At 40.2% G+C, this 12,156-nt stretch overlaps 1 protein-coding gene across 2 annotated transcripts in view; it reads left to right on the forward strand.

The window, feature by feature from the left end:
• spred1 (sprouty related EVH1 domain containing 1) overlaps positions 1–12,156 on the forward strand; it is an 86,149-nt gene that overhangs the window by 51,709 nt on the left and 22,284 nt on the right. For both annotated transcript variants that reach the window (XM_055640717.1, XM_055640718.1), the window contains exon 3: positions 11,198–11,366. In XM_055640717.1, coding sequence (XP_055496692.1) covers positions 11,198–11,366 — 169 coding nt within the window. The remainder of the gene's footprint in view (positions 1–11,197; positions 11,367–12,156) is intronic.

Genomic DNA, 12,156 nt, shown 5'->3' on the forward strand with positions numbered 1-12,156 from the left:
AACTCGACCAATCTTTGTGTCTTCTGCAAAAATGCTGCTCATTCCTCCTACGTCCACATCCAAATCATTTGCAGAAGTTACAAAGAGCAAGGGTCCCAGAGAATTAAAACATTTTTTGATATGGAGAGGTTTTACTATGCCAGAATGTCTAACAATGGATACAAAACATATTGCTTGGACAATTGGAATTTATAGAAACATATAAAATTATAAAAGGACTGGACAAGCTCGATGCACGAAAAATGTTCCCAATGTTGGGCAAGTCCAGAACCAGGGGCCACAGTCTTAGAATAAAGGGGAAGCCATTTAAGAGTGAGGTGAGAAAAAACCTTTTAACCCAGAGAGTTGTGGAATTCCCTGCCACATAGGGCAGTGGAGGCCAAGTCACTGGATGGATTTAAGAGAGGGTTAGATAGAGCTCTAGGGGCTAGTGGAATCAAGGGATATGAGGAGAAGGCAGGCACGGTTTATTGATTGGGGACAATCAGCCATGATCACAATGAATGGCGGTGCTGGCTCGAAGGGCCGAATGGCCTCCTCCTGCACCTATTTTCCATGTTTCTAAGACAAAAGAAAATATGTAGATCAGTTCAATGAATAAGTTATTCAATGAATAACTTTTTTTTTAATTAGTGCATGCTAATAATGATAGTCATACGGCACAGAAACAGGCCTTTCAGCCCAACTCGTCCATGCTGACCAAGATGCCCATCTATGTTAATCCCATTTGCCGACTTTTGACACAAATCCCTCAACCTTTCCTATCCATGTATTCATTCAAATGTCTTTCAAATGTTGTTATGATACCTGCCTCAACTACTTCCTCTGCCAGCTTGTTCTATACACTCACCCACCACTGTGTGAAAAAATTGCCCCCCAAATTCTTGTTAAATCTCTCCCCTTTCACCTTAAACCTATGCCTTCTCGTTCTAGATTTTACATCTTGCACTTTGGAGCAGAGAAATATCTGGAGAAAAAGTTGATTTTACTTCAAATGTTTAATCAAACGGCATTTTGAGTGTCAGTAGGCAATCAAAACAAGGGTTTAGATATTTTTTGTTTGTGTTATGGGCCTTTGAGGCAAACTAGGGTTAGAAATGAATGGTTTTAATGAACGTTTGGAAAAACATTGGGTAAGACGTTTATGGGGGTCAGAGTAGGAAAATTGCAAAATAACCTAATTTGCTCAATCTTTAGCATAAAGAAAGTAAGCTTGAAGTGGTACTTGTTTTTCCTTGTTCCTAAAAACTTGTTGAACTTGTTTTTAGTCTCTTCCTTCGGGGGGTTGCGACCTTTTCTTATCGTATCCCCCGTCACCGTCTCCGTCTGCGCTGAGGCCTAATGGCAGAGCTGGCGGCCTCCAACTGGGACCGACCTCGAGGCTATGGAGGCAGAGCCAGGACTTAATTACCATCGCAAAGCTGGCCGACTTCGGGGCTGTGGTGGCGTTGCGGGGCGGCACCCGACTTCGGAGCCTCGGAGGCTCGGTCGCGGAGGCTCGGCCGCGGGCCCAGTGGACGACAACGTCGAGAGCTCACAGGTCCCAGGTTGGTGACCTGTTCTCCGGAGCTCCCGCTACAATAGCTTCGTCCGTTGAACTGGAGGGTGGCAGCTTCCGCAGCTTCGTCCGCCCCGGGCCGCAGAGTTTGAACCGGCCTGTTCGTGGAGCTCGGATTCGCCCACGGCTTACCATCACCCGGCGGGGTCACAACATCGGAAGCCTGGATCGCCTCAACGCAGTGGGAGAACAAGGAGGAAAGAGACAAGGACTTTAATACTTTTGCCTTCCATCACAGTGAGGAGGGCCTGGTGGACTCTCTGTGGTGGATGTTAAATCTGTGTTTATTGTGTGTTTTGTTATTTTATTCCATGTTATGACTGCAAGGCACGACATTTCGTTCAGACTGAAAAGTCTGAATGACAATAAAGGATACTTGGCTTGACTTGACTAGACTACAATTGCAATGTTTAAAAGACATTTGGACAGGTTATTGGATAGGAAATATTTAGAGGGATAAATGTAAAATGCAGGCAATTGGGATTTGTTGGGCCGAAGGGCATGTATCCATGCTATAAAACTCTTATCTCTAGTCCCAGAATCTTAATCTCTCTATGTAGTTGTTGTTCATATTTTTTAATTGAGCTTATGTGTTTGTACTTGTGTAAACACAAAATAAATTCAACATCTGCAACATTGAAATCTCCTTTTCTCCTCACCAATATATGTAATCTGGTTTCTCTATTTTAAAGATCTGGGAATGAAACCAAATAGCAATCAAAAGGTCTATGACTTGAAAGTAAGCTGTCAATTGCAGAACAGATGGTTGTGTCGTATGAGACCATGAACTACTTTGGAACATTGTCATTTCCCTGGTAATGTCCTTCTACATCTGTATAAATGAGAACTGGGAAATGTAGATGCAAATTATATGATCTTTTGATTGGGGCAAGGTGAATAAATAATGTGAAAGTTAATAGTATTTTTAACTTCAGTAAACTAAATCATTTTTACGATTAGATTTTTGGATGACTTTATTTGTTAACTTTTAACTTTATTATTTAAATTTTATTTCTGTTTTTATCCTTGGCTCGCTGGTTCACTCTGGCTGCACCACTTTTGAACCATGCATGGTATATGTATGTTTTGATTGACCAACAGACTTTTTTTAATGCCTGACCTCCATCCTCTTAAAAACAATCTTCCATGACTCAAGTCAGCCCCTTCATCCCCATGCATTCTAATTAAAATTTTAATCTGTGTAACCACAAGGGGGAATCCCATGTCGTGACATTCCATAATGCATCACTGTGCTCTGTACTTTGCCTTCAGTTGTAATTCTTTCAATGTGGCCTAAAATCATTTCCTGGCAGAGACTGGAGGCAGGAAGCTCTTCTTAAAATCAAATGTAGAGAAACATTCATGAGTGCCAGATGACGAATGTGAGATATTGTCCTTCACCATAAAGTTTGAATGTAGTAAATCAAGAACAAACCGCATTTTCTTTGACAAGGTGAAGCATACAGCCTGAAACTTAAGTCATTCATTCAATGGCTATTGATGCCAATGGAAGGGTGCAGGTGTTTGAAAGGTGTATTCTAATTTTTTTAAATAGTTCACTGACTTCATCCCTGTTAATCCAATCAAAAATACCGTTATATGTTACTGGTTTTCATGGATCTGTATTTGAAAATCATTCTCCAATAATATTCTCCAACCTTCATTACAGTGAATGAAACTGTTGTTAAAGGACAAATTAACAAAAGTGCTTTGTTGTAGCAGTGATTCATTGAGTGAATGTCTGCCCACTGAGATACAGCTATTAAGAGAAAAGAAGCGGATGCGAGACCATATTATGTATTTGATGGGTAAAGGAAGATGTGGTGGTCTTCAGTTGTTGGAATCCTCCAGTTAGACACCACAATAGTTAAGATTTTATTATTAAGAATGAAAAATTTAAGCAGTTAGCTACATTTTATATCACATTAAGTTGACAAGAACTTGCTTTGTAATTTCAGACAACTGCATTCTACATTTAACAATGATAAACATTTATAATTGGCTTGCTTTATTTTCAGCAGACAGTCCCAGTTGTTTGGAGATATGCTCTCAAACTTTTACCATTTGGTTACGGGGAATGCTGGAGTAACTGCATTAAAGAGGGAATGTACAAGAACCTTCTGAAAACCCACAATCTTTCACTGAAGTGGAATTTAGCTGTACCTCAGTGGCTGTCTTTATTATTTACAGTGCCCTTGAAAATGTTTGGGACAAAGACCCATCATTTATTTATTTCCCTCTGTACTACACAATTTGAGATTTGTAATAGAAAAAAATCACATGTGCTTAAAGTGCACATTGTCAGATTTTAATGAAGGCCATTTTTTTTCATTTTGGTTTCACCATGTCGAAATTACAGTGGTGTTTATACATAGTCCCCCCATTTCAGGGCACCATGATGTTTCGGACACAGCAATGTCACGTAAAAGAAAGTAGTCATGTTTATTATTTTGTTGCATGTCCTTTGCATGCAATGAGTGCATGAAGTCTGCGATTTATGGACATCACCAGTTGCTGGGTGTCTTCTCTGGTGATGCTCTGCCAGGCCTGTATTGCAGCCATCTTTAGCTTATTTTATACGATTAGCTTACACTTGTTTTGGCGGGCAGTCCCCTTCAGTTTTCTCTTTAGCATATAAAAGGCATGCTCAATTGGGTTCAGATTGGATGATTGACTTGGTCACTCAAGAATTTACCATTTTTTACCTTTGAAAAACTCTTTTGTTGCTTTAGCAGTATGTTTGGGATAATTGGCACTGTAGAATGAGCCGCCGGCCAATGAGTTTTGAGGTATTTGTTTGAACTTGAGCAGATAGGATGTGTCTTTACACTTCAGAATTCATTATACTATAACAATCAGCAGTTGTATCATCAATGAAGATAAGTGAGCCAGTACCTTCAGCAGCCATACATGCCCAGGCCATAACACCCCCATCACCGTGTTTCACACATGAGGTGGTATGCTTTGGATCTTTGACAGTTCCCTTTCTCCTCCATACTATGCTCTTCCCATCACTCTGATATGTTAATCTTCGTCTCATCCTCCCCAAGACCTTCTTCCAGAACTGTGGTTGCTCTTTTAAGTACTTCTTGGCAAACTAACCTGACCATCCTATTTTTGCGGCTAACCAGTGGTTTGCATCTTGCAGTGTAGCCTGTGTATTTCTGTTCACAGAGTCTTCTGCTGACAGTGGTCATTGACAAACCCACACCTTACTCCTGAAGAGTGTTTCTGATCTGTCGGACAGTTGTTTGGGGATTATTCTTTATTATAGAGATAATTCTTCTGTCATCAGCTGTGGAGGTCTCCCATGGCCTGCCAGTCCCTTTACGATTAGTAAGCTCACCAGTGCTCTCTTCTTAATGATGTTCCAAATAATTGATTTTGGAAAGCCTAGGGTTTGGGTGATGTCTCTTTAACAGTTTTATTCTTGTTTCTCAGTCTCATAATGGCTTATTTGGCTTTCATTGGCACAACTTTGGTCCTCATGTTGATAAACAACAATAAAAGTTTCCAAAGCCGATGAAAAGACTGGAGGAAACCAAAATGTATAAAAATACCCTTCTGACAATGTGCACTTTAACCACATGTGATTTTTTTTTTCTATTACAAATCTCAAATTGTGGAGTACAGAGGCAAATAAATAAATAAATGATGGGTCTTTCTCCCAAACATTATGAGGGCACTGCAACTGTTCTAATTTTCATGAGTAAACACTACTTTGTTTACTGTGCATTTGCTATAGGATATAGTTATTTAACCTGATCTTATCTCAATAATGAAAAGCTTAGATAGAGTGGATATGGAGAGGATGTATCCAGTAGTGGGAGAGTCTAGGACCAGAGAGTGCACTCAGAATAAAAGGACCTTTCGAATGGAGATGAGGAGAAATTTGGTGAGTCTGTGGGATTAATGGCCACAGAAGGCTGTGGAGGCTAAGTCACTGGGTATTTTTAAAGCGATTAGTAATTAGGAAGGGCGTCGAAGGTTATGGGTAGAAGGCAGGAGGATGTTGTTGAAAGGAAAAATAGATAATCCATGAACAAATAGCAGATCAGAATTAATGGACCGAAGAGCCTAATTGTGCTCCTATATCTTATGGTCTGAGGGAAATATGTGGAGCTAAGATTAGATCTATAAGACTGAAACATTCTTCCATGACTGGACACTATCAAACCATTTCATAATCAATAAAATATTCAAGAATGCCATTACCGTTGTTATGTTAGACATATTGTTGCTAATTTAGTTGCAGGAAGATTCCACAAGATAAGGGCCTGTCTCACTAGGTGATTTTCTTTTCTTTAGGCGACTGCCGGCGACTGTCATAGTCGTAGCAGGTCGCCGAAAAACCGGCGACTGGACTAATGGGCCTGTCCCACAAGCGACTTTTTAGGCGATTGCTGGCGACTACGACAATAGAATTCACTGGTCAGCACCGGCAACCACCCACGTCATCCTAGCGACACCCTATGTCATCCTAGCGACAACCTATGTCATCCTGACGACAACTTACGCCATCCTGGCGACAACCCACGTCAGGAGAAGATAAGCTACGACAAGCCCATGGTCGCTGACTGTCGCAGAAAAGTTTTGAACATTTCAAAAATCCAGCGGCGACCAGAAAAACGCTACGACTCTTTGGGCGACTGAGGAGACTACTCACGACCATACTGGTGACACCCCGGCAACTGTATGGTGACAGCCTAGTCACCTAAGTGGGACAGGTCCTTTAATGACTAGATAATTTTACAGATTACCCTTGCACTATGGTCGTATGGGTTACAGAAATTCATCCTTATAGAATACCCTGAAAATTGATATGGAAAAACATTTACACTCAAGAAATTTTATGTGGGGAATAATACGTTTTAAAAAAAATGTTTTTTTCAATTCGCACTTCTTGAGGATAAATGTAAGTTAGTCAGGATTAAAAAAAAGTTTCTCAATTTTTCACTTTGATCAAGTGATTTAATACCCCATTTAACTTTTCATAATAGCACATGTTTAAGATTTGCGTTTTTCATTTTACTTTCCAGCCAGTTTAGTGTGCTACTTTTTGTGAATACTTTAAAAAATAAAAAAAATGATTTCTGGTTCATTATGGGGGTCCTCCTTTGGAAGATATGCCTTGAGTTTTGATGTTTTCACTCGTCAGAACAATTATGATTTTCCCATGGCTTTTTATTGACAAATGGTCTTCAAGCACGATGCACATGTTTTTGATCTATGGGCCGGTTAGTCTGACTTCGGTGGTTGGTAAGATTTTAAACTCCATTATATAGGATGAGGTTACGGAGTACTTAGAAGTTCACGATAAAATAGGCCGAAGCCAGCATGGTGTTGTGAAGGGGAGGTCTTGCCTGACAAATTTGCTAGAATTCTTTGAAAAAGTAAATAGCCAGATAGACAAAGGAGAAGTCAGTAGATGTTGTATACCTAGATTTTCAGAAAGCCTTTGATAAGGTGCTGCATGGGAGGCTACTAAAGAAGATGAGAGCCCATGGTATCAAAGGGCAGATACTAGCAATGATATCAGGCTGGCTGGATGGCAGAGGCAAAGAGTGGCAATAAAGGGGCTTTTTTTGGTTGACCTCCAGTGCCTAGCGGCGTTCCGCAGGGTTCAGTGCTGGGGCCGCTGCTCTTCACGTTGAATATTAACGATTTGTATGAGGGGATTGAAGGCTTGCGTGTGGGCAAGTTTGTGGATGATACGAAAATCTGTGGAGGGGCAGGTAGTGTAGAGAAAGCTGGGACTCTGCAGAAGGACCTGGGTAGGTTGGTAGAGTGAGCAGAGCAGTGGTAGATATAATATAGTGTAGCGAAGTGTGGAGTCATGCATTTTGGTAGTAGGAATAAAGGCATAGATTATTTTCTAAATGGGGAGAGAATCCAGAAATCAGAGGTACTCAGGGACTTGGGAGTGCTCGTGCAGGATTCTCAAAAAGTTAATTTGCAAGTCGAATCGGTAGTAAAGAAAGCAAACCCAATGCTAGCATTTATTTCAAGAGGGTTTGTATATGAAAACCGTGTGTGGACGTGGCGCCGACGGACGAGAGACCGAAGAAAGAAGAAGCAAAGAAGTCGAAGCCAAAGAAGGCCGAAAGGCCGAAACGCCAATAAACCGAAAAAGTCCGAAGACGAAACGCCTACTAACCGAAAGGATGGGACGCCTAAATGCAAACTAACCGAAAGGGCGGGCCTAAACGCCTAAAATCCAACAAACCGAAAAGCTGCGTCACCTAATAGCAAACTTACCGAATGGCCGCTCTGTCGAAACGCTACTTACCCGAAAGGCGGCGTCGCCTACAGGCCAAAGGACCGACTGCCGCTCACCAGAAAAGTCCAATAACGGATCTGAGTATAGGAGCAGGGAGGTTCTACTGCAGTTGTAAGGGTCTTGGTGAGACCACACCTGGAGTATTGCGTACAGTTTTGGTCTCCAAATCTGAGGAAGACATTATTGCCATAGAGGGAGTACAGAGACGGTTCACCAGACTGATTTCTGCGATGTCAGGACTTTCATATGAAGAAAGACTGGATAGACTTGGTTTATACTCTCTAGCATTCAGAAGAATGAGAGGGGATCTTATAGAAACATACAAAATTCTTAAGGGGTTGGACAGGCTAGATGCAGGAAGATTGCTCCCGATGTTGGGGAAGTCCAGGACAAGGGGTCACAGCTTAAGGAAAGGGGGTCCGAGATAACGGAATCTCTGAACTCTCTGCCGCAGAGGGGCGAGGCCAGATTGGCTATATTTAAGAGGGAGTTAGATGTGGCCCAGCGTGGCTAAGGGGATCAGAGGGTATGGAGAGAAGGCCCGGGATACTGAGTGGATGATCACATAATCATATTGAATGGCGGTGCAGGCTCGAAGGGCCGAATGGCCTACTCCTGCACCTAATTTCTATGTTTCTATGTTTCTATCACTGAAGGCATGAACATTGTCCCAAACCTCTGCTCCACCCGACCCGCAGCCCGCGGAAAAAATGTTCCTTTGATCCTTGGTCATACAGACTCTGTTTTAAATTGCTAATGGGTGTGTATTGGTACAGTTCACATAATTATGATCAAGCTAATTGTAATGTTCAGAAGACATGTGATTTAAATAATCCACCAGGCAGAAATTGTTGTCCGGATGTAATGGTGTGAATATTTAGCAAACTTCAAACTTACTGAATTGTTGAAAGAAGCATTTGTTTTATTTTGCTTTTGCAATTTCTGTTTGGTCTACCCATCAGCTTTCAAAGAGCAGTACAAGAGCAATTTTTAGGCTATGATCTTCTCAACAACCATGTTGAAGAAATGCACAGAGGCTTGCATAAAATGTTTAAACTGATGTTTTGCACAAGGATGTTTAACAACATTGAAAATGTGTGTACCAAAATTTATTGGTGGTTAACATTTATCAATGTCAATTCGCAGTAAGAATTTTACTGCAAATTGATTATATCGAGAAACTTCTGACATTGCAACAAAGGATTTTATACTTTCCTAATCACTGTTTATCAACTTGAGGAAAAAATTCTACAAACTCACATTTTGACAAAGATGCTCTGCAGTCCCTCTGAGGTGATGGAGTCAACAGTTTGTGAGAGATCATGTACTGTGGTTGATGCTGTTCCTTGCATTTTGTTTTAGTTGCTTAGCAATGAAAAGTCCATTATCTTCTTGATGGATGGAATTCACATTGCAATTGGAAGAGCAGCCTTTCAGACAATGGGGATCGGGAGAAGTAGTTGAGGAGGAGTATGGTGATTAGTTTCACTTTTCTGGAATATGATTGTGCTTACAGAATTTGAGAGGCCCTGCCCTAATCTGCTATGCTAGAAAATGAAGTGGCAAATTTGAGACTCAAGCATCTAACTGAAATTCCGGAAATTCAAAATTTCAGCTCCCTGTTTAGTTGCATGTTGCTTCTTTGATGATTACCAGGCAGTGATGGGGACGGTCCAAGTGGTTTGCGATGTTGAAAGAACCATGAGTGCTGATGTCTGAATCACTGTTGAGTTTTGAGAAGTTCCTTTCAGCAAGCATTAACTACTTGTCAATGATAAGTTCACTCTTTTGGGTGAGCTTTGGATGTTTGAACTGTAGATAGCTTCAACAGCATTGACAAATCCATGTCATGGTGGTCAGTAAATTATTGAATTTATTTTATCCTTTCTAACTATCATCTGCTTTCGTTCAGAGGTTTTTGTTTTTAACAACCTACTGGTGCCTGTAAACATGGTGAAGTTTCTAGTCCAAGAGCGCCTTGCATTTGCAATTAATTAATTCTTGGATCTCTTGATTATTCTCATCAACCCAGTTCTAGTATTTTCATGAGAGAGAACCCAAGAATTTATCCTCAACTGACAGTGATGATGCAGTTGAAGCTAGTCTGGACACTACACTTTTTAACTCCTGTGGCTTTGGAGCCATCAATTTGCCAGAAGGTGCTATCTGAGAAGAGCCATCTTTGCAGAGTCCTTTATCTTTAACACTCAGTTTCTTGGTATGCGAACAGGTCTGCAAATTCAATTTCTATGCAATTTCTATGCAAATGTTGTCCAGGAGCATAACCCCCCCCCTCTCCTCCCCCCTCCTGTGCCTCCCTCAATCTTTCTTGCACCTCATTATCAATGAACTTCTGGCTGGAGTGGAATTAATCTGCAAGATAAATAGAACACTTCCACCTATGTCACCTCCACTCAGGAAAGAAGTTCACATTTTTATTTTTTGGCAAACCAATATCTGCAGTTCATTGTGTCTATTACCTGCAGTTCTTTTTTTGTTACTCTATTATTTTACAATCCTTGCTCTCTGAAATGAAATAGCAATATACCCCAAATACTGCAGATGACTGATACCTGAGTAAAGTCATATTGAATGGCGGTGCAGGCTCGAAGGGCCGAATGGCCTACTCCTGCACCTATTTTCTATGTATCTATGTGTCTAAGGTAGGCTGAAATATTATCAGGCAAAATGAAAAGTGACATTAACTGTTAAGATCAAATTAGTCTGAAGAAGGGTCTTTTTTTTCCGAAACGTCACCCATTCCTTCTCTCCAGATATACTGCCTGTCCCACTGAGTTACAGCAGCATTTTGCGTCTATCTTCGATTTAAACCAGCATCTGCAGTTCTTTCCTGCACAAGATCAAATCAGAGATTGAACTGCAAGCGTATTGTGTTACTCAAATGATCCCATATGAAACCAGCAGCATAGTGCCATCAACATAGGCAGTGCCAAACAGCACTAAATAAAAGATCAAATAAAAATCAAGCTTGTGGCAAAGGAGGAAATATTAGGTGTGGTTGGAAGCTTTTCAAAGTGATAGACTTTCAGCAGGTCCATAAAGTAGTGAGGGAGGTGAAAACTTTATGGTAGTGTGAGATGGTCTGAACATAACGAGTAGAACTTGGAATGCAGAGGCAAGACAGTGCATATATATATTACTTGGTTTAAAAGAATTTGTTTACTGTATTTTTTACACCTTAAAATTTTACATCTTGAAATTTTAAATGTGTTGTTAAGTAAAGGCGAAGGGTAAGGTTATCAACTGCGCCTCAGATTGTACAGACTTGAATGACTAAATGAGATGTGTTTAAATGCAAGTGATTAAAGTTCATTTTGATTTGTTTTTAAACCATGCAGGTGGTTTTGGAATGTGCCTTGAAAAAGGATCTAGTTTACAACAAAGTTAACCCAATATTTCACCACTGGAAGATAAATGAAAAAAAGTTTGGACTTACCTTTCAGAGTCCTGCTGATGCTAGAGCATTTGACCGTGGAATTCGCCGAGCTACTGAAGCCATCTCTGAAGGTAGAGGCTCTTAAATTTTATTCACGGGAATACTTCCAGCATTTACCTTGAATTACATTAAATATCTCAGCAGATAAATGCTGAAAGGCCCAAATCTACTTTGCATCGTTCAAACACTATATAAAGGAGGTAGGGAAGGAGCACGAATGAATGTTTCCTTTTAAACAATTTTCTTCCCATTTTACAGAGCAGCAATGGAATCTGAAATGCAGAAATTATCGATCGTTCATGCCTTTTAATGGTATTGCATTTTCAGCATGAATTGAAGGGAAGAGCAAAAATAGAAGAGATTTGTTTTCTGAAGTATCATGACATTTAGGACACTGCACATCTTGTTCATGTTTGCAAAAACTGATTCTAAAAATTAATGATGGCTATTTAAAAAGAATGCAGTAAGAATGTCTACTTGTAATTTAGTTGATGGATTCCCCCGCGAAATAAATTAATTTAATACAGATGGCCATAGATCTGAATCCACATTGGAAGAAACAATTTTATTGACTTTGTAATTTTTTTGTTACCTGACAAAGCAAATGAAATCTAGAAAATAAAATTGGCATATTGTCCATACTTTGGCAGGTGAAAATGGACAAGTTTGATACATGACAGAGAGTAAAATAAATTAATTTTTTTACAAACACTTATGAAAGCAGTATTAATCCTGAAGACACAAACATTTTGCAGGTAAAGAAACACAAATTTTCTGAGTATTAAACGTAGGCTGAATGTTTAAAATTGCAGCAGCTCGAGAGGCCTGGTTAGAGAATTAGGGCATAGTATAGGAAAGGAA

The sequence above is a fragment of the Leucoraja erinacea genome, chromosome 9 (assembly GCF_028641065.1).
Source record: "Leucoraja erinacea ecotype New England chromosome 9, Leri_hhj_1, whole genome shotgun sequence".
In the NCBI taxonomy this organism is placed as follows: Eukaryota; Metazoa; Chordata; class Chondrichthyes; order Rajiformes; family Rajidae; genus Leucoraja; species Leucoraja erinaceus.